The 22,907-nt window shown below is 42.5% G+C and overlaps 2 protein-coding genes across 2 annotated transcripts in view; one reads left to right on the top strand and one right to left on the bottom strand.

Annotated features, from left to right (window-relative positions):
* Positions 1–263: 263 nt before the first annotated feature.
* ppil2 (peptidylprolyl isomerase (cyclophilin)-like 2) overlaps positions 264–22,907 on the top strand; it is a 29,900-nt gene continuing 7,256 nt past the window's right edge. The window contains exons 1-14 of the mRNA XM_080766073.1: positions 264–415; positions 2,419–2,468; positions 2,584–2,629; positions 2,777–2,839; positions 3,327–3,378; positions 3,917–3,968; positions 5,587–5,678; positions 5,814–5,903; positions 6,034–6,109; positions 6,497–6,657; positions 9,355–9,430; positions 9,573–9,679; positions 19,887–19,976; positions 21,567–21,600. Of these exons, the coding sequence (XP_080622199.1) occupies positions 384–415; positions 2,419–2,468; positions 2,584–2,629; positions 2,777–2,839; positions 3,327–3,378; positions 3,917–3,968; positions 5,587–5,678; positions 5,814–5,903; positions 6,034–6,109; positions 6,497–6,657; positions 9,355–9,430; positions 9,573–9,679; positions 19,887–19,976; positions 21,567–21,600 (1,021 nt within the window). The 5' untranslated portion in view covers positions 264–383. The remainder of the gene's footprint in view (positions 416–2,418; positions 2,469–2,583; positions 2,630–2,776; positions 2,840–3,326; positions 3,379–3,916; positions 3,969–5,586; positions 5,679–5,813; positions 5,904–6,033; positions 6,110–6,496; positions 6,658–9,354; positions 9,431–9,572; positions 9,680–19,886; positions 19,977–21,566; positions 21,601–22,907) is intronic.
* LOC308317767 (transcription elongation factor SPT5-like) lies at positions 11,621–17,289 on the bottom strand (the record flags this gene model as incomplete). Its single annotated transcript, XM_080767047.1, has 4 exons — positions 11,621–11,928; positions 12,609–12,630; positions 14,254–14,525; positions 14,793–17,289. 4 exons carry the CDS (start codon positions 17,287–17,289, stop codon positions 11,621–11,623), a joined length of 3,099 nt encoding a protein of 1,032 aa, XP_080623173.1.

Raw genomic sequence — 22,907 nt, forward strand, 5'->3', positions numbered from 1 at the left:
TTTATTTTATTTCAAATGCATTTAGTTATAGTTATATTAACTTTATGAACTATACTGGTAAATACAAATTGGACATAAAAAGACAAACATTTTAATAATGAGCTGAAATCATTAATGTTCGGACCTCAGACCTCTGGCTGTCCATGGCTGACCGTCAGCATCATAGAGATTGTTTTATATCCTGTAGAGGGCAGCATTACGGATTTCTAGGGTACTGTCTGGAGCTAAAGAGGTGGAAGAAGAAGAGTAGACGAGATGTTACCGGAAGAAGCTCCCTAAAATCAAACGCACTAAATGCAGAGCTTTCTAGCATTATTGTTTTGCTATTTAGGTACAGAAAAAACATTATTTGTTCTATTTAGAAACATTAAACAACCGCAACAATGGGGAAGCGTCAACACCAGAAAGATAAAATGTAAGTAAAAGTTCGCCTTGACAATTCCAAAGAACAGGTTCACGTTAAATCCTTCCGACGTTAGTAACTTTACCGGGTAAATGTATTTTTACGCCATCGTTTGTTTTACCCCTCACTCTCAATTAATTTGATACCATTTATGTCTTATCGACCTTTATTTGCTGTTCTATTTTCAGTTAAAACAAGCTAAAACAAAGTACGTCTGATTTACATAGTAGCCTAAGCCTTGTATTCCAGACTATCATCATAGATGTATTTTTTTATCGAGTCTGTCAGTCTGACTTTTACTTTCGTATCTATGTAAATATCAAACTCTAAAAATAGATCTATGATAGCCATCTAGATGTATTTGATCGGCCACTGGCCATGACAATATTCCCTCCAACTTTCTCAGAGACATAATAAACCTCTCCATCAAACAGGGACAGGTCCCTCAAGATTTCAAACTTGCCAAAGTAACCCCCCTGCACAAGAAAGGGAGCAAATTAGAATTCCAGAATTCATGGCTTCAGAACATCAACTGACGTACTTCACTGACACATGCCTCCTCTATTTGAGCGACCACATCAAACATGAGGTGGATGCTGGAAAATACTGCGGCATGGTCAAGCTGGACCTCCACAAGGCTTTTGACACCGTGACCCACTCCATACTCAACTGGACAAGCTAAAAGCAATTGGTTTTGATAGCACATCAGTGAGCTGGATGCAATCCTACCTGGAGGGGAGAACACTGTCTGTGAGAACACTGTCTCCCCTCCCAGTGAGCTGTGGTGTTCCACAAGGAAGCATACTATATGTAAACGATATGACATCAGCCTGTGACTGCAACTTGTTTATGTTCGATGACTCAGCTCTGCTGGTCTTGGACAGGAACAAACTGCAGGTTGAAAAGGCCCTCAGCTCTGAACTTGGCTGCACCTGGCTCACTGATAACAAACTATCTTTACACTTAACTGAATCCATTCTCTTTGGATCATATAGTAATCTCAGCAAGGCAGATGGCTTCTTCGAGTGGGTGACAATATTACCACACAAAGATGAAATTGCAATGGGTCTGGAACACAAGATTTGCTACACCACCAAGATACCCATGTACCTGTCTAAATACTTAATTTCAACAAAATTCACACCCACAACTCGAGAGGGAGTGTTGAACTCCCTCTCCATGTGCAACCCAGATTCGGCACAAACAAGGGACACATTTTATTTCGCTCCTATGCCACCAAAATTTGGAACGCCCTACCAACAGCCATTAAGACATGCAAATCCCTTGACTCCTTCAAAACCACCCTCAAAGGGCACCTACGGACTGCACCTACGGCTGCAATTCGAAACTGGCCCTGGTAAAATATGGATACCCCCCTCACTGTATATGTTTCTTTTCCCTTTTTACCTCCTTACATGATTTCCTGTTTTTTGAGTGGTGCAACCACTCCTATAGACAGCTATGTTTGTCCGGAGATGCCCATACGGACAACATACACTCCGTTTCTTCATCAGACCATTGCACATTCTTTGAAGATAGATTTAAAAAAATTGCGGCATCGTTTATCTGTTGTGTTATGTTATGTTATGTTGCGTGTGTCTGCGTCCTCCCAAGTTCCAACCCACTGACAAGTTCCAACCTACTGACACACCCACTTATCGTCTCGGTTCACAAAGCGCTGCGTGCAATTCCAAAGCTGAACCACCGTTTTGTGGTTCACATTGGGAACGAACGTTTATGGTTCGGAACCAACTCATTTTCAGTGGAAACACTCTGAACTGGTTCAATATTTATTTGGCGGGAGGAAAGAACCGAACCGGGTTCAACCCCGGTGGAAAAATGGTCTGAGTGTAGCTCTGGTCTATAGCTGTACCCTCTCAAGGTTACACATCCAATAGGGGACCAAACAGGCTACTTCATTAGTTTAATCTTCCAATGCATTGTGCCCTCTCAGAGTTAAATGAACACTAATTGAGGAGCCTTACTGTGTACTGATGGATGTCATCTCTTCACAGGTACATCACCTGCGCGGAGTACACTCATTTCTATGGAGGGAAAAGCGCAGGTATATTTTGTTTCAACCAAAACATTCACTCAATCACTTGCACTACTTTCTCTAATAAGACGATGTTTATGCACATGTGCCAGACATTTATCCCTATTGTCTTTCACTATTTCAGACATCCCAAAGTCAGATTTCAGACGGCTTCCATTTGACCACTGCAGGTAAAGGCGTGATGTTAAGTGATTGCCATCACAGTGGAACGCTATCTGCAGGCCAGGGTTACAGTAATACATTGCTACCATCATGCATTTTGCAAGAATGCTGCTGATAGAATATTCTTTGGTGAGTTAAAGTCTGCCCTTTTTCAGCTTGTCGCTGCAGCCATTTGAGTATCCTATGTGTACTGATGAGGGAGTCATCTTTGATCTGCTGTGAGTATCTGAGTAATGTGTTGCTCACTGACAACACTGACTATTGTCTTAAATCTCCACTTTTTCTTTGTTTGAACTGATGCATCCAAAAATAATTGTCTTGTCTCAACTTCATGTGCCAGCAAGGGAACCGCATCAGAAATGTTGATTCAGCATATGATTGCGATTCTTTTTGTCATGACTCACGTTCTGTAATTTATCGATATATTATATCTTATCATATTATTTCTGATAAGTCCACTCAGACCAAGCTAATCGTTGATTCATCAATCAACGATCAAACCCTTAGATCAAAGTAATTCGAAGGGGACGGACCTAAAACCACAGGATAAAAGTATCAAGCAGTGGAACAATGACTCTGAATATTTGATTTCGTATTTGTATTTTTAAATGTCTTTATTGAAGAACATACAGCAATGTATTGTGGATACTAGGGGGACATTTCAGTCTACAGCAAATACATTGTATCTTGTATCCTCTGTTTCAGGAGCATTATTCCATGGATCAAGAGGTATGGCACCAATCCCATCTCTGGAGAGGTATGGAAACATAAAGATCCCAGAGAACCTGACATAGACCACTTATTTTATACAGGCTTGAATTCTCTTGGTTTTGTATTGGCTGTCTTGGTAAAGGGGTGGCTTTCAAAATGTATCTCTTTCTCTGTCACTAGTCTCTGCTATTTGTCACTAAAACACATAAGTAAAATACATACATACATAATTCCGTGCTCAGCCAATCAAATCATCACTATGGGGTTCACACAGACACACAAAGCTGGCCAGCGCCCCTAAAAAAAAAGCTAAAATGCTTCTGTAGTTCTATTTGACAGTTAAAGAAAGGCGAAATGCACAAAAGTGGGTGCTAAACAGTTAATTGAATGAAAAACAAGTGACTACAATATCAACAGTGAACAGGTGAATGTGAATTAAATAAATCTCTTGAAACTCCAGGACTGTTTTTTTTTTTTAATGCCCTGAAAGGAAAATAATTAATATTTATATATAAGTTCCCCTTTTAAAACAGTTGCTGTTTAAAACACCTTTTCTATGTTTGTGTATTTTTCATTTCCCACAGAAGCTTGAAATTAAGTCTCTAATTAAGCTCATCATCGCCAAGAACAGTGATGGTAAGTAAGTGGTCATTTGTGTTTAATTCACAACTTTTACCATTTAAAACCTTTAAAGAATCTGCATCATTTTTTTTTAACAATATATTTATTGCATTTTTTTTTTTGGACAAACAGACAATACAACAAACAAAACAATACATAATACAGACAATACAATTACTTAAAATGAAAAACAAACAAAACAATAACATACAGTACGTACATAATAATAATAATAATGGCACTCGAATGGTAACAATAACAGAGTCAAACAACAAACAAGACCAAAAACAAACAGCTGCAGAGAATAAGATTAAACAATTTCCCCCATTAAATAAGATAAGTCATTAACAGTAATATATTGAATAAACTTTCCCCATATCTTATCAAACATCTTCTGTTTATTCTTCAAAGTATACGTGATTCTTTCCAGAGGAAGACACAATGATAACTCCCTAAACCACTGAGCAATACTGGGTTTGCCTATCTTTTTCCACGATAAGGCTATAGCCCTTTTGGCTTGTAGTAAACATAAATCCAGAAATCTTTGTTCGCTACTCTGAATCTTATGGCCAGGTGGGCAAAGACCTAATAGAAACAGTTTTGGGTCAAGCTCAATATCTATCGACAATATCTTCTGAATCTCCCTCCTCACTTCTTCCCAGAATTCTTTCACTCTTGGACATGCCCACAGACAATGGAAAAGTGTACCTTTGTCTTTACCACATCTGATACAAGTATCTGGAATATCTGCACTAAATTTATTTAGTTTCTCTGGAGTGATATAGACCCTCATCAGACAGTTTTAACCGAGTGTTACCGGTCTGGGATTGAGCATCCATACAGGCTGAGCTCCACTCTTCCAATGTCAATTCCTCTTGTAGATCAGCATTCCATGCATTATATTTGGATTCAGAGGATTCAGGAGAGAATTCTACTAACATAGAGTATAAATCAGAAATGATGCCCCTATTAAAGGGGTTTCTGATAAGCTTTTTTTTCTATTATTGACAGGGGAATCTGCATCATTTTAGATTGTAGCATTATATCATCATATACCTGACGAAGGCCACAGAGGCCGAAACGTTGTGTTTTACCCCGCCTTGGTAAATAACGGTTTTGGGGCGCTTTCAAAACGGTGTGCAGACTTATTCTTCCTTTTTCAGTCTGTTCTTTTTTGTTCGAGCACCCGTTGAATTTACCCGGGATGTGCGTGCACCTCCCGACCACTTTAGATTGTAGCATTGGCTATTAAATAATGGCAGATATATAACAAGCTCACAGCTCACAGCCTCTGTACCCGGTGTTATATTTTCGTTCGCATTCGGCTCAAGTATATCTGCTATTGGAACATTTTTGAGAAATCTTGAGTGTGTGAGAACTGAGAACTACTGATTTAGGGGACGGTCACACCAAAGTTTAATTCTTCTTATATGGGTAGATTCTGGCACTGCTTTTCCTATATTAATGAACATTACATAAAAATGTAGCGTAATTACACCGGATATACTTGCTTTGCATTGCCTCATTTATTTATGCCTCCTGCAGTGCCACAGCATGAAAATATTGGTTATGTTGTAGATATGGATTTTGTGCCCTTACATTTCTTACGTACTTGATGTTTTACTTTTTCTAGGCAAATATCATTGCCCAGTTCTGTACACTGTCTTCACAAACAATTCCCATATTGTTTGTAACAAGGTCACTGGCAATGTGTTTTCTAACGAGGTTGGTGAACTCATGGCACTCTCACAACACAAATCTGCACACTCCTTTTACATTACAGATGCAGTTCAAGGTTTTCATTCTGATATTCACGCACACACAGACAACCTTGGTTACTGTTCATCTGCTTGTCCTCAGGCTGTTGAGCAACTCAATATTAAGACCAAGAGTTACAAAGACCTGCTGACTGACGAACCATTCACCAGACAGGACCTCATAGTGCTACAGGTGGGTTCTTGTGTTGTTTGCCTGCAACTTGAACCTGTATTACTGTGAAAAGCATTATCACAGTAATTGATTTGGAAAATGCTTTAAAGTCTGATGGATAACTTGGGTTTGTTTCTTGCCTTCTCTGCAGGATCCCACAAACCTGGACAAGTTCAATGTCGCCAACTTCTTTCATGTGCTAAACAACCTCAAAGTGTTAGACCCAGGTATGCATGCCCCTGTCTCAATAGCGGTGGATATCACGTACATGGCTGTAATCACCCCTAGTGTGAATTTGATAATTTGAGAATTGCTTTTTTATGAATGTTGATTAGTCCATGCCCAACTTTTCTCAATGGTAGATGCCTGTGGTAAAAGCATTATCTTTACACAAGAAATACTCTTTGGCCTCAATTCGGCCATAGCCACTTGTGCTGACCTCATCACATTTGTGATGGCTAAGGCCGTTTTTAGCCCAAGTAAGTAACTACTATAAGGGTATTGTGTGGTCTCCATCACTGCCTAGCAATTGCCTTTAATTTCATTGAAAGACTGCTATTATTATTATTATTATTATTATTATTATTACATCTTTTCCTCCTGGCATGGTGCAGATGAGGAAAAAGCAAAGCTGGATCCACAATACCACCTGAGGACCACCAATCTGGAGACAAAAGAGACGCTTGCCGAGCTATACAAGGACTACAAGGGAGACAAGCTCTTGGCCTCGACCATGAACGAACCGGAGGCCAAAAAGACCGACAAGCTTAATGCTGTAAGACCATTTACAATTTTACATAATTTGAGGGTCTGGGAGTGCAATAATTAAACTGTCCACACAAGGGAGCCACACGAGGGACTGTACACTGGCACTAGTCTAGAAGTGTCCTCAGAAGGTGAAATGAACATGGTCCTCTGTCAGGTGTCGAGTAATTCACTAGGAAAGGTACCTGGCGAGGCGGTGAGTGACACGGTGAAGTGCTGTAAAAAATATACTAGGATACGAGGGCAGGTGGACATATTGATTTATTAAGAAGTCTGGTTGGGTTAAAACATTCATCCTCACTCACACAACCCCTATCCATCCCCATCGTGAGTGCAACTGAGGGACAGACATGCATGTTTCATGTAACTTTTACTGCAAGAACTCCTGTTTTCATTATGCTTATTCTGTAGTCTATACGTTTAAAGGTAGCCAAACTGATATTGTTAAAATGTTCTTGTGAAATGGCAATTGGCAATAGCAATGATTGCAATAGCAATGATTGCTATCACAATTTAGAGTTATTTAGCACATGGTTCAGAAAAAGAAAAATCCCCAGTGTCTGTCAACAGGCCTTCAACAGTGTTAAACTGGAAGCATATATTATGTAAAGTGCCATCTCAACAATACATATTATTAAGCCATCTGTCAGGATTCTGTGTTGTACAGTACACACATCCATATAGTATGTGCACAGGTACCAGAGTCAAAGCTGGGGTCAGTAATCCAAAAGTATAGCTGGTGCCAGAGTCAATGCAAGTGTCTGCAGACGGTGCCAGATTCAAAAACAGGAGTCAGTAATCCAAAAGAACAGATGATGCCAGTGTCAAAGCTGCAGTCGGTAATCCAAAGGTACAGACAGTGCCAGAGTCAAAGTAGGAGTCAGCAATCCACAAGAACGGACCCTGCCAGATTGTCAAAACGACAGTCGGTAATCCTAATGGAACAGAACAGACAGTGCATGTGTTAATGGAGGTCAAGCTTGGTGGTGTAGCCTGTGTGCTGAGGGGAATGCGTCTGTGGCTGACTGTGCTCCTCGTCCCCGCCAGCTCATATTGTAGAGGGGATGGGAGGGGTTCTTCCAGACAGCGTCCAGTTCAATCCCAGGTACATAGTTGGCTACCTCACCGGCTTGTTCCGTTTGTTGACATCCTTGTTGATTTCATTTTAGCACATTCAGGCCTACTAACGGGCTATATATATATATATATATATATATATATATATATATATATAAATTATATGCACCAATATTAGATGCTGACTTCGCTTATTGGATGATGGGGTCGAATTAGTTTTTCATTACTCCATTGCTTTTCCTCTGGTTATTAGCTCTCCTTTGATGTTGTACCAATGTCTCTTTTCATGTAATGCTTCTCCTTAAATGCTCTTTGCCTTTTTGAGACTCCCAGACATCACAGCTGAGGTAGCGCTTGCGAGAACAGGGAATATAGGTCAGACGGAGCACACAAGGTGAATTCTGCGCTTTTCATTCAGCGTTTAGCACCACAAGTAGAGCAGAAAAATACATCATTACTACTCAAGAATGTCTGTGGAGAAGGCTGAAGGTTTTTCTAGATGCTCTTGCATCTAGCCAAGATTTCTTTCTGTTTACTTGACCGACTGCATTATGAGTAATGTATGCCGTACGTAATGTATTACCACACATGCTCCTAATCACACTTAACTATTCAGCTGGTCAGTGCTTACTGCAACCACTTCATACAAGGGGTGAGACCAATTTCATAGAGCATCAAGCAAACACAATCAATCTGCCTTAACCCATTTAGGCCTGACCTCAAAATAAAAGCTTCTAATTTTTTTTTTTTTAAAGCTTCTGATTTTTCAAAAATAGCAGACCACTCGGTGGCGCGCTATGAGCTTGTAGATCTCCTATTTTTAACATACCGGTAATTCTAACACCAAAAGGGGTTCCCGCCCAAAATGTTTTAATAATGCAGTTCCGTATCGAACCAATATCAGAATAAATATAGTATGTTGGTTTTATCCAATACCTTTTATTATAATATTTATTTGAAAATCTGAGGTGTCAACAGAAATACAGCATTTACATTGTTCGAATGTACATTTGTCTGTTAGAGTCCTGTTTTGACTTTGACATCTGTTCTTTTGGATGGCTCATCATTGCTGACTCATGCTTTGACTCTGGCACTGTCTGTACTTTTCGATTACTGATGCCAATTTTGATTCTGTTTTTTTTTTATTCTGAATTTTGATTCATCTGTTGACAGGACACCACTACCACTGTATATTATATCTTTGCTAGATTGGAACCGTGGAACATACAATATAAGCCACGCTCAAATGATTGGCACACGCTAAAGGTTTGAATCGAATGTGCATCAGTAGGAATGGCCTAAATGAGATAAGACTTTTTAAAAGTCTGCATCAGACATATTTTAGCCTGGCGCTCGAGTGACACAGTAGTAAAGTACCTGCCCACCGCCGCAGAGTCTAGAGAGGTTTGAATCCACCGCGGTGCGTCCTCGGTGTCTAGCGAAGCTGGACGACGAGCGTGATATTTGTCACTGCACATAGTCCTACGAGCTGGGCCTGGGGCGGCACCTGTCGGCAAGGAGTGCTGGGCCCTTAGTGGGCTAGCATGAATCGTTTAACTTTTAACTGTTTGTGTGTGTGTGATTGTGTGATTTGTAATGTGTATTTATTATTAGTTTTACTTCCTCACAGGCTCACTACTCCACAGGCAGAGTTTCAGCCTCTTTCACGTCCACAGCGATGTCTCCTGCCACCACACATGTAGCAGGTAGGTTAAATGAAACATACACCTGCCCGGAATGGCCGGAGTAGATGACATAATTACTGTCCGTTTCACTTGGTACACACTCTTTGGTATTTAAGGACCGTCCGTCAAGGGGCCTCTGATGAGACTTGGTTGATCTTTACAGATGCCATCGCGGATGACACTGTTCGCTACCAGTACGTGAAGAAGAAGGGTTATGTCCGTCTGCACACAAACAAAGGAGACGTCAATCTTGAGTTACATTGTGATAAGGTAACAAAATGACGTTTCCACCACATTTTATTTTATTGCAACCGCAGGTCGCAGTTAACTATGGAATCTATCATTTCCAGTCAGTGTGTGTAGTGGGTCGGTTGGTCACCCCAGGCAAGCCCCCCAGGTCATCGTGACATCAGCCCCCCCCTCAGGCAAGCCCCCAGGTGCCCAGGTCACCGTGACATCACATGACATCATCAGGGATGGCCCTGATGTCATAGTAAATGCGACAGGTCGCAGTTACAATTTACAATTTAGGCATTTAGCAGACGCTCTTAATCCAGAGCGATTTACATTAGGCAAGAAGAAAAAAGCATGGGAATGCAAGAAGTAACCTTTATACAGATTAAATAGAGCTTGTTGTGATTTTTATGCTCTCTCTCACTCTCTCTCTCTCTCACTCTCTCTGACACTCTCTCATTCTTTTCTCCAAAACAATAGTTAGTAAATATTTAGTCATAAGTGAAGAAGCGAAAGAGGAACATTTCAGAATTTCTGTTTTTGTTTGACAACCCTAGCCAAAAAGCATGTGGTGTCAGGGAGTAATCAAGGCTGTTGAACCCAGACACGGCATGTGTTCTGGGCAGGGTATCTTTGCCCTGGTAACTGGATGCTACTTGTGCTGTCTTTTCATTGGCTTCCCAGCTGTCGAATCAGGATAATGCAGAAAAGTTACAGTGATTAGACGACCCAGTGTCTCCTCCCCACATCCTCCCCAGTGGCTCCACTCAAGACGCGTAGCTCTATTTGTGGCCTGCTGTTTATGAATTAATGAGTGTTATTTCGCTGTCACATACACTCTCTGTCACACACATCCTGGGTCCGCCTCCCTGTGAATTTCACATTTAGTCAACCAGCTTATGTCTCCATTCATTGCTCTCATTGGCTCCACACAGCAAAATCATCATTTACTTTATTTGTACACTCTCGGGGAGAGTGTAGAAATGTTACCAAACTGGACAGTATTTGTACACTATCAGAGTAAAACACTGAGTATCTTACTGTGAAGTGTGAACTGTCTGTGAAATCTGGAAGGACGAGGATGATACACTCGTTGCCGGTATGCACCCTTGTATGAGTCACACTGGATATCTCTGAAGATTGTAGTCCATAATATGGGAATGACAGACAATGGATTCATCCATAAAGGAATTCATCCATAAATGACTGTCTTCAACTAATGCACTGTCTTCACTTCAGCAAGGCTTCTCTTAAGATTTGTGTTGACGAACTACTTTCCTCACATAACCCATTAAGACACTTAATCTGTCACCTTTGCTTTTTACCACTTTAACCATATTTTTTTTAACTTTTAGCTGTTGAACAATAGCAGATATACAAGCTCATAGTGTGGCACTCTGCACTCTGTGCTGCGCTACTCAGAAAACAGTTTGGATTTAGAAGACCTTTTTTTTATAACTTTTTTATAGTGATCCTCAAATTCATCCTCAAACGATATTATTTGTATGATCTGCGAGCTGTGGTTCGTTTGTTTGATTGATTGAAGTATATATTAACAGTTTGCAGAATTGAGAACAAGCGCAACTCAATACAAAAACTGTTAACTGTGAGTGGACGACCCAATAAAGCATTACACTTGTTTACAAGAGAGTCCACCTTGTTCAATTCATCAAAACATTCAGAGACGTACAGATATACACTTCTATATAGCCAAAGGACAGAACTCATCATAAAGAGGTAAAAAATAATAGTCTTTTGGCAGATGATCTATTTGTACACACGTATTCGGGTGCCGTTAAAGTAGTTTTTGAAACGCTATTATGACGCAAAACGGCTATTTTGAAATTAACTTTGCTTAAAATGCGCATAGCTACAAAGAAAGTGATGGATACCATGTTTGATGGCAATCTTCTTTTCGTGTCTTTTGAAGCATGTGGTTAGATGACAGTTTCCCATTTCTTTACACAGTCTTTTGCATTATTGTTGAAGATCTTTTAAGCTGCAAGGTTTGGGTTGTAGAGGGCAGACAAGGCAGTGCTGCATCCTCTGGTCCTCTTCTCCACATTCAAAGATGGTTGGGCCGCTTTTGTAGCCCCATCTGGCCATAGCAGCTTTTGATCGCCCCGTTCCTGTTCTCAGGTGTCTTCCACCGGACCCATGGTGCTTCTGAGTCAGAAGGGAGGTCTTCAGAGGGGGGATTCCCATGTCAATAGGAGGGGGGGTCATTCTCAAGCTATTGTTGTCCATAGCTGGAGTCTGGTTTCTTCCCGAGATGTTGTAAGGGGCTGGACATGGCAATCAAAAAGAGGAAATGACAGTTGAAATCAAGAAAATCCCCCTCTCCCCCCCCATCCAGCACAACTGAAATGTTGGCTGTTAATTTGATTAAACAGCTTTGTGATGGAATACAAAATGCACAGTGCATTTCCTTATCGGTGGATGAGTCCCCTGGTGATGCTCAGTTCAAGGAGGTCTTTATTGTTACATTTGGTGTAACGGGTACATGCAAGTAAATCATTTTTCCCCTGCAGACATTGCAGTAGCATAATTAATAATAAAAAACGGTAATAATAAAGTGGAAAAAAACTGTCTACATACAATGCTATAATGGTGGTCCCAGGGTGCACTTGCCTGGGGCTGCACCATATTGACACGAGTTCATTCCTCAGATATCTGAAAAGTGATAATGATCGTTCAATAGACCACAATGGAAACAAGCCCCCGGGGATGTTTGTGTGATCTCATTTTTAGCATAACCTTTGAATACTTTTTTAACGAGTATCTACTAGTCAATCAATCAATCAATTCAAAAGCCCCTCTAATGTATGCTCTCCTATGACGGTATAGAGGTCATGTGACAGTGATACGTTGGTGTCACCTCCCATACATGATGGAAAACACAATTATAATCCCATTGTGGCATGTTTTTTCGGACATTCAGTCTCTGCGGTGAACCGGGACTGACCTGGTCCGGCAGAATCCCTGACCTATTTACACAGTATAGAACCGCAACGTATACACATACCACAGTTGTATACATTAGTTACTTGTTATATAAATATATACACTTTTTGTGGCTTATGATTGACCTTACAGAACTTTGTCTTATTGAACATTTTCTTGGTGGACCTTGGATTGTATTTCAGTACCCTGCTCTATACTTCATTGACCAGTTATACTTGGTCCGCTCTGTTTTTACCCTTTACACATCTCTTTGCCAAAAAAAGCCTACATGCATCTACAAGAAAAGCATTAAGTAGTTTAAATTCCAGTTTGAGTGAAGCTGCTCCTTGGTGCTGGTCCCAGGTGTGCATGTGTGTAAGGGAGGGAGTTAAAACTAGCCACCAGTACAATGCTGTTACGTTTTTCCTGTGGTTGGTATGTTTGACTATTCAGAGCTATTTGTCAGGCAAAGGGTCAAGTGGCTTTTTTAAGGGGTGCTAGCCCCTCCTATATACAGCTTTTGTCCACACACGTCTCATATTTGCCATTGACGATGAAAGGAGAAATTAGGTCAAATGTCTGCCAAATATGACGTAATTTGTGGCAACACAAACATTAAATGCCATTTACAATGTATGTCATATTGTCATCATGTTCATGAAATGATGTATGAGGATGCACCTCACTTCACACAGGTGTAATCTTTCTTGTACAAAATTGTGGAATGTATAGCATGTAGCACAGACCGGTATTATATTTACGCATACTCTCACTCTCATTTGTCGTTTATGACGTCGGCTGACGTCAAACATTTTAAGGCAGCACAGCATCACAATCTCAAAGGTGTACAGTGTTATGAGTGTTATGGTTCATTTGCCATAATACTCACTTCAGTATTCACTTATGGGGTTGGTTTTTAACTAAATGTTTCGTGCTACAGACAGGTCTAGAAACCTTGCTAGCACCTGCAGTAGAGCAAGGGACAGCTATCCACCATGACGCACTGTATTTGTTGGCTGTAAAGGGAAAACCGACCAAAGAGAAAACTGAGATTTCACTTAGTGTTAACTGCATTTGTGCTAGTGATGAAATTAGACTGTTACATTAGCCATGCATGGTACAGGTAGCACAAGTAAGCAGGTAGACACGCTCTGTGTTCATGCACGTGGGATGGAATGGAAGTGGTTATCGCTATAAGCTGTAACCCACTTTTTTTCCCTGGAATATTAAATGCAGCTCCAAATAAAATGGGATATTAAATTGGACATAGTTCCTGCAGCGGATACTTTATACCCATAGATGTGGCATATTACCTCATCCAAATTACCTCATCCAAATGGATCCAGGCCAAAATTGGCAGAAATCTGCAATGTTAACATTAGATCGAGTATCTGTTGTATCCGAGGCATTTTACTACATAGCAAGTAGCGGGAACGCCAAACATTATGTTCAATTGACCGATATTGTTATATGTAGATATCAAGTACTTCTGACTTGCACACATTCACCAAACGAGTCACAAAATAGAACAGTGTTGTTTATATTGAAGAAAAAAAAGAATGGAAAAAAAAGTTTTTAACTTTTTTCAAGTATGTTTTTTTTTCTGTGGTAAAGAGCTCAATCCCGAGGTATTCATCACATAACTGTGGTTATTGGTCCATCACTACGGGCTGGTAGATCTGAGGCTTGGGAGTTGGAGCAGCATATGGAGAATATTGCTGCTGCTCTGTGTTGTACATGTCAGATGTGCCAGGTGTGCCGGGGGTCTGGGGATTGTCCTGTGGCAAGGAGCCTTCAGGGTACCCAGGTGTCTGGGTATCGGGGGTCTCTGCATATGGCTGAGGGTAAACTGAAGGTTCGTTGACATAGTCAAAGTCATACTCCTCATTGCTTCTGGAAGGTGTGTTGGGGTTATTGGGGTCCCAGGCCGCACCCTGTCCTGAGGTCCTGCTCCCATCATTGTGTAATGGTGTCTGTGAACCATAGTGAGGTGTACGAGCTCCATCGTGTAATGGTGTCTGTGAACCATAGTGAGGTGTACTAGTTCCATCGTGTAATGGTGTCTGTGAACCATAGTGCGGTGTACGAGTTCCATCGTGTAATGGTGTCTGTGAACCATAGTGAGGTGTACGAGTTCCATCGTGTAATGGTGTCTGTGAACCATAGTGAGGTGTACGAGTTCCATCGTGTAATGGTGTCTGTGAACCATAGTGAGGTGTACGAGTTCCATCGTGTAATGGTGTCTGTGAACCATAGTGAGGTGTACGAGTTCCATCGTGTAATGGTGTCTGTGAACCATACATTGGAGTTCTCGAGCCAGTATACATGGGAGTCTGGGAGCCATACATGGGAGTGTGGGAGCCATACATGGGAGTCTGGGAGCCATACATGGGAGTCTGGGAACCATACATGGGAGTGTGGCGACCGTGCGGGGAAGCCCTACCACTGCGTTTTTTGGCTCCCACGGTGGTTAAACGCTGTCTGTCCACAGAGATGGTCTGACAAATGGAGTGAAGCTCCACTCTGGCTGTGGACTCTGTGGCGTCCTTCACCACACCAATGTACCCTTTGTAAGGTCCCTGGGAGATTCGGATGGTCTGTCCAATCAGGTCATTGTCTCTCCTGCCACGCCCCCGCCCAATCATTCCTCCTCCACCTCCTCCTCTCTGCTGGTGGCCTTCTCCTGGATGATGCATTGGGCTGCTGATGCGCGGGCTCATGGGAGCAAAGCCTCCCACTGTGAAATTAGTCACATCTCTGGGCTTAGATCCTCCGGCCAGTGCCAGGTGTCGAGTCTTACAGACAAACATGCCTCCGTTCTCCACCAGCCTCTTGCAGTGAAGGAAGGCAAAACCACGGAATAGATGGCGGATCTCACCCTCGCGACCCTCACGGCCGTCGATTTTGTCGACTTTGACAATGTCCTTGACATGGATGTTATTCTGTTCGGAGTCCAGAGCCATGGCAAAGGGGTTGTCCTTCCGCCTGGTTACTGCCTGGTGGCGCAGTGTCAGCACTTTACCGTGCATGTTCAGCACCTGGAATGTTTCTCTCTCCAAACGGACGATGACTCCCACAGTGTGAGGGTCCAGTTGGACCAGTTCTCCCCACTCATGCTGCCCACCGGCGTCCACACCAGACGCCGTCTCCGAACACAGCTGCAAGTCTCTCGGCAATACTTTCAACTCGTGCATGGTGAGATCAGAGAACAGGATGACAAAGTTCTCCTCCACTCTAACAATGAGGCCGGTGTCTCCTTCATAGCGCCCAGCGATCACCTTCACGTGGTCACCCGTATGGAAATATTTCCTCAACTCATGGGGAGGGAACTCCAGGGGGTCCTTGAGGTCTTTGTGTTTGGGCATAATAGTGATCTTATTACCATCTACGCTGAGGATTTTCCCCTGCAGATTGATCAGCTCTCCCTCACAAACCTCCACATTATCACCAGCCTGGAGGTTGTGTTGATATTGTTTACATGAGTCAGTGACCATCTCTAGGGCAATCCCCTCAGGCTGGTCCTCAAACTTCTCCAGCTCTGACAGTGTGGGTTTCACGCCATCTGTGATCACAGCAGACATCGGAAAGCTCTTGAAAAGGAACCCTTTGCGGCTGTAACGATTTCCCTCAAAGATGATAAAGTCACCATCATGGCTCACTTCACCCAGGATCTCAACATCAAACAGCTTCTGTGCAGGCCTCTTGAACTTCTTCCTTTTGGCAGCCCAGTCTTTCAGGCTCTTCTTGGCCTTGATTCTGTCGAGGTCTATCCGAGGGATGATCTTCAGAGAGATCGCATTCTGGCTTGGCTCCACATAATCAACCTGTGCAATGTCATCCTTGTACAGACCTCTCTTGAGGCGGACCCAGGACTTGGATTTGAGGTTGGTAGCCTCCTTAACCACCTTGAGGACGTCTGTCATCTCTTTGATGGGGACCATCTCCTGGTTCCAGTAGCCCATGCGCAGGTTTCCCACACCTTCAATGGCCGCCTTGACATGGGTCTGCTTGTATGACTCCACGTAGATGTAGCCTTTGACATGCTCCGGAACCACGACTGATTTAATCTGGAGAGGTGTGTCAGTGACCTGGTAGGCGATGAACTTCCTCATCAGGGCAATAGCAGTGGCCCTCTCCTTTCCAATCTTACACTTGACTGTCCAAAGGTTAGGATCTTTGACCCCAGGAAGTAGTTTCTGCTGTTTGATATCATCAGACAGCTCCTCTGATCCTCCTGGGACATGCTCAGAGGATTTAGCATATTTCTTCATAATATATTCCTCCAGTGCACCTTCAGAATCGTTCCATGGGTTCTGAAGTCTCCTTGACCTAGAGTGATCCTCATCCAGAACCCCACGGTCTATGTTGGACACGTCTGCCTTTTCCTTTTCCAAAATGTCCTCAGCTCCTTCCTCCCATAGATCTTCATCTTCACATTCATCATCCACATCAGCCTCGTCCAAGATGAAGCCTCCGTGTCTCGGTTTCTTCCGGGGCCTGTCACCATCGTCTTCTTCCTCTTCATCATACTCATCTTCTTCATCCTCTTCATCCTCTAGGTCATTCCCTTCTTCTGCTACTTTATCACTGCCCACAGGGCTGTCCGTCTCTTCCTCATTCTCATTATCCTCTTCCACCGCCTCCCCATCGGTGCTGTGTTCACTCTGGCAGTCAGAGAGGTCATCATCTTTGCTGTCGGTCATCGTGTCCGTCAACAGCAGGACGCAACTAAACAGTTCTGACACACAGACACACAAACATACAAGCAAGAGATGACTGTTGTGGCCAGACTACAAGGAATTACCTCTATAACTGCCCTTTGCACTCTTCCGAGGTCTGTTTTAAAGATGTGCTATCTTGACTCGTGTCATCACTATGATGGAGTTTCATGAATCGTGCCTAAATATGGAGGTGATGTACAAGTACACCCCATGGACATGACGCTAGTATTTCACAGGGGCTTACCGCAATATCTTTTTGATATTTTATTTTCATTGCGACTACAGGTCTCATTTACTATGAAAACGGGCATGTCAGTCAGTCCGTCCGTCTGTCACCCACCCCATGCCTCCATATATGGTCATGCCTCGTGACATCACGTGACATCATCAGGGATGGAGATCCCTGATTTCATCAATATTAAGCCCATATATAGGAATGCCCATATAAGGAGATCCCTGATGTCATCAATATTGGCCAGCAACTCTACATCTGACCTCAAACCCTTAGATCTCCACATATGGAGCTGACCTGTTCTGACATTCCGTATGTTGTTGCTTCCCCATTCATCATTCCACTTCGATGTCTCCCTGTTGACTGATACCTGTCCATTAAACTCTAGACGGGCCTGCCTCAAAGTGCAGGACAGGACTAAAATGAATGCCTGGCCCTACCTGGGGCCTCATCAAACCCTGTACACTCAAGACACTGCCCACGCTGCCACCCTTAGATCTCCATATATGGAGCTGACCTGTTCTGACATTCCATATGTTGATCTGACCTCATCAAACCCTATACACTCAAGACACAACCCATATATGGCCAGTACAGAATTCATTACATATGTTGATCTGACCCCCCCATGCCAACCGTCACCGTTGGCCCAGTCACAAAACAAAACTGTGCACACAGCCACACACTCCCTGCATGCCTATTCCGAACCTCTGCCCCAAACCTTCCAGAACGGCTGGTTATAGCACCACCGTGAGGCCAATTTATTTTTAGGTGCATTAGCCCCTCCTATGCACAGCTTTGTGTGTTTGTTTACTTAGGCTCATCGCTCTTAGTGGAGCATAGGCCATCTACGACTCTTCTCCATCCAACACAGTTTTGGGCTGTCCTTTCTGCCTCCCGCCAGCTGATTCCCTGTCTTCAGCTCCGCCTCAGTGTCCCGCCTCCAGGTATTTTTAGGTCGCCCTCTCTTCCGCTTCCCCTGTGTATGCGAAGTCGGGGCCTGGCGATTGGTGTTGGTTACCGGTTTTCTCAGAGTGTGCCCTATCCAGCCCCACTTTCGTATCAGGATCTGCTTCTTTTCCTACATTTGAGTTGAAGAGCCACACTTTAGTTGAAATGGCTATGTCTTTGGAGGACCAGATGTTCTTCAGTATGATGAGGCTGCCCTGGCTTTGTCTACTCTGGCTATAACGTCACTGTCTGTTTCACCCTGCTTGTCTATGATTCTGCCTAAGTAAGTGAAGGAGTTGACTTCCTGAATGGGTTCACCTCCTACTGTGACTGTGTTGTTGGTAGAGGTGTTGATCGTCATTAGGTTGGTCTTCTTCCTGTTTATTCTCAACTCGGTCCCAAGGGATGTAGTTGCCAGCTTGGCTTTCTTGTCCTGCATTTGGTTGTGGTTTCGTGACGGGAGAGCCAGGTCGTCAGCAAGGTCGAGGTCATCTAGTTGTGTACATAGGGTCCACTGTATGCAATTTTTAATTCCTTTTGTGGTGGTCTTCATAATCCAGTCTATGGCTATGAGAAACAAAAATGGCATCCCTGGCGAACACCGGTCTTGACCTCAAAACATGATGTTCCTTGATGGGTGTTTTGAATCAGGGTGATGATCTTCTCTGGGTTTCCACAGTCTATCCAAACTATCAAAGGCTTTTTCTTAGTCTACGAAGTTTATTTATAATGGAGAGTTCCATTCGATGGATTGCTCTAGGGTGGCAATTTGGTCCGTACAAGATCTGTTGCTCTGGAAACCGGCTTGCTTGTCAAGAGCTTTGTGTGTTTGTACCTAGGAAATTATTTGATTGGCTGAGCATGGAATTTGATGTATGACCATGTATGATCACATCACACAAGTGTGATTTTTATATTACTCCTACAGATTCTATCCATACATCAAGCAAATCGGTGATCAAGACGGATCTGTCCGATTGTCCATATTCCATCCTGTTTGGCTAATATTGCCTTCCAAAGTTTGCAGGATTGGTCCGTTTTGAACAAAATGCCTCAAATCATGAACATGGCATGTGATTCCCAGAGGCCGAGGAAGAAATGCCACTTAAAAAAGCGTCATGGTGGCACTATAACAAGCCCATTCATGTTTTACCTATAACTGCGTCCAATTGCTGTGAAACTTTGCATGCACATTTCCATTACGTTGAGGAACAATTAATGCCCCCCTTTTTAACATTGCTCTATTATAGTGCTGACCTGGTGTGCTCTGAGGAACACTTTTTCTAGTTGTGAATATTTTGTTTGAATATTTTTTAACATAATTGTGAATATATTCCACATGTATTTACTTATTCTTCCTTCCTTCCTCCCTTCCCTTGTCCCACCCTCCCTTTAGGTTCCAAAAGCTGGAGAGAACTTTGTCCGTCTCTGTAAAAAAGGCTACTACGATGGAACCATCTTCCATCGGTCCATACGCAATTTCATGGTAATGACTGACATAAGCTAGTTGAAAGTTCTCTTATAGCCTCACTACCATTGCAGTAATATGAATAATCTGCATTAGCTTTGCCAGGTAACAGCCATTCAATGGTATTGGCAGGAAACTAAGAACCAAATACTACCACAGTCTGCTGTCAACGTTTCTCTAATTGGCACCCTTTGTTAAGATAAACTTCCACACCTGGACTGAGAAGTGGAGAACCCTGGGATTCTTTGAATTTATTGGTGTGTTTGTTGATGCATAACATACTGTTGTATTGGTGCTGGCTGCCATGTTGCTTTTGTGAGTTTTGAAATTATTGCCGCAGAGAGAACCATCTTTCTTCAAGGCAGCCTTCAGATTTATAGCACTGTTTACAGATGTCCCTTAAAGCAGTCCATCAAGAGCCTGTGATTGTGAGAAATGAACATTTTCTTCCAATAACTATGAATTTTGACTTCCAAGAACTATGACTTTTTTTTTTTTACTTCCAAGAACTATAACTCTGGAGCGGCCCAGCAGACCATTCACCCTGAGGCTAAAATTGTCAGAGTGGGTGTGCACTGCTTTTCAAAGATAAGGCAGGTGTTTTGTAAGCTCACATAGAATCTTCAGCGGGTTTCAGTAAATGGTGCCAAAACGCCCCCAGTCACTGTTTTTTTTACTGAGTTTTATAGTTTTACTGAGGTTAGGTTTCTAAGTTTCTAAATCTTATATTCGGAAGCTGGAGTTACTGGGGGTCAAATGCTTAAAGTGTAATTACCATTGAGGGGATTATGCATGTTTACCCATTAGTGTCAATATTAGACCATCAGCATGGTCTGATTTGGTCTGATTTTGAATCTAAATAGCTTTGTGTTTATGCTATTGCCCTGGAGTATCATCTCCTGTAATTGAGAGCAATTTGGAGGTTCGGTTTAGGTATAGTTCTACTGAGGTTAGGTTTAGGTATAGTTCTACTGAGGTTAGGTTTAGGTATAGTTCTACTGAGGTTAGGTTTAGGTATAGTTCTACTGAGGTTAGGTTTAGGTATAGTTCTACTGAGGTTAGGTTTAGGTATAGTTCTACTGAGGTTAGGTTTAGGTATAGTTCTACTGAGGTTAGGTATAGTTCTACTGAGGTTAGGTTTACTGTAGGTATAGTTCTACTGAGGTTAGGTTTAGGTATAGTTCTACTGAGGTTAGGTTTAGGTATTGTTCTACTGAGGTTAGGTTTAGGTATAGTTCTACTGAGGTTAGGTTTAGGCTATCAATCACAGCGACTGGCCAATCACAGCGCACCATCTACTCAAACCTGCCGAAGGCTCGCGTTTTGTACAGCCAAACCTGGCTAAATGAAAAGTTACCAAAAAAATCGTACTTTAATGAAAGCAAAAAACAAAGGACGGTACCAACATCAGTACTTGTCATTGGCCATTCACAATATCGGCCATATAGGCGGTTTGCCCATTGATGGCTGTATTTAACAAACCACATTATGGTGTGCAAAATTGTCAGCAGTAATGTATAATAACGTATTCAATAAGTTGTCAATTGAATAAGGCCAATGGTCCTTTAACCCAAGAATTTGTCTTACCCGTGAGATTTGTGTTTCTAGATACAAGGAGGAGACCCCACTGGTACTGGCACAGGTAAGGTCAGACCTGCACTTACATCGCTTACATAACCCACATGCTTTTGCAATATTAATAGCTCCCATTAGATTTTCTTTTGTGCAGATCGCATTCATGACTACAGACGAATCAAGAAAGTTACTACATATACTTTAATGCCACAAGAGCGCAGACACACACAACACATGCCTGATTTTTAGAGGGACTGACTCATGAAAATCAACGTGTGGTTAGCTGGTTCAGTCCTTGTCGTCATCTGCACCGTGCTTGGGTGTCTTGGAGCGTTCAGCAAAATGAAGCAACCATGTCACATTTATGAGTGTGCAGAATTCCTGGCCACTGGGCAAACATCCCAAAGTCACCTGGGTGTGAAATGGACACACACACACACACACACCCACCCACCCACCCACCCACCATCTTTTGGGCCACTGTTTTGTTTAGTGTAAAGTCCCTTGATCGAGCATTTCCCACACAGAGGGGAAATATCTTATACATATTCTATGTAATTTAGCAGGAGAGAAATGCAGAGAAATGCAGAGAAATGCATCTATGCACGGTTTTAAATGGAATCAAGGACGATGTGCACCAGGGAGCTGGAGGAAATCATACAAGGCACCAACTCTGCTCATCAGCAGTAATCTGAGTTCCCAGAAGTTTTATTTCTCGCCACTACATCAGCAGTAGTTTGGGGTTTCGGTGTCCGGGAACCTTTCCGATCCGGCTGCTCTATCTTCTGAGCCCCTATCAATCAGTCACAGATGATGGGTAGCAAGGCCATGCTTTGTTCTGCCACTTATGTATTCCCTGTCATCCTTTTAAAGACCAATTCAAAGTCCCTGTCACCCTTTAATGACATAATGAGCAAGTCTCATTCAAAGTTTTTAAGAATACACCAATAGCTACAGGTGTATATATACCAGTATATTCTAAAGATTGTGTGTTCTATCCATTAAGTTTGGATATTCTGGATTTGGATACCATAGGTTATATATATACTTGAGACATTTTGAAACTTAAAAACTAGTTACCGTAAATTAGCTTTGACTGATTAATTGCATTACTGTTGAACAAGATAAGGGCCCAGAAGCACCATTTGGCTATAACCACCTTGTTTAACATCCAGTCATACTGATGGAAAATGTCAACCAGTTGATAAATTATGCAGAAATGTCACCAGGGGAAGTGTATGGCGTCTGCACAAAGCCCCTAAAGGGTAGACGGGCTGGCGGTATGCAATGTCTATGTGTGCACTGAGCAGTGAAACGGACCTCTACCAGTTGAGAGCTAAATAAGCTGACAGGATGGATTTGGCTTGAGTGCAG

This window comes from Protomyctophum bolini, assembly GCF_963924005.1.
Source record: "Protomyctophum bolini genome assembly, chromosome: 6".
Taxonomy (NCBI): domain Eukaryota; kingdom Metazoa; phylum Chordata; class Actinopteri; order Myctophiformes; family Myctophidae; genus Protomyctophum; species Protomyctophum bolini.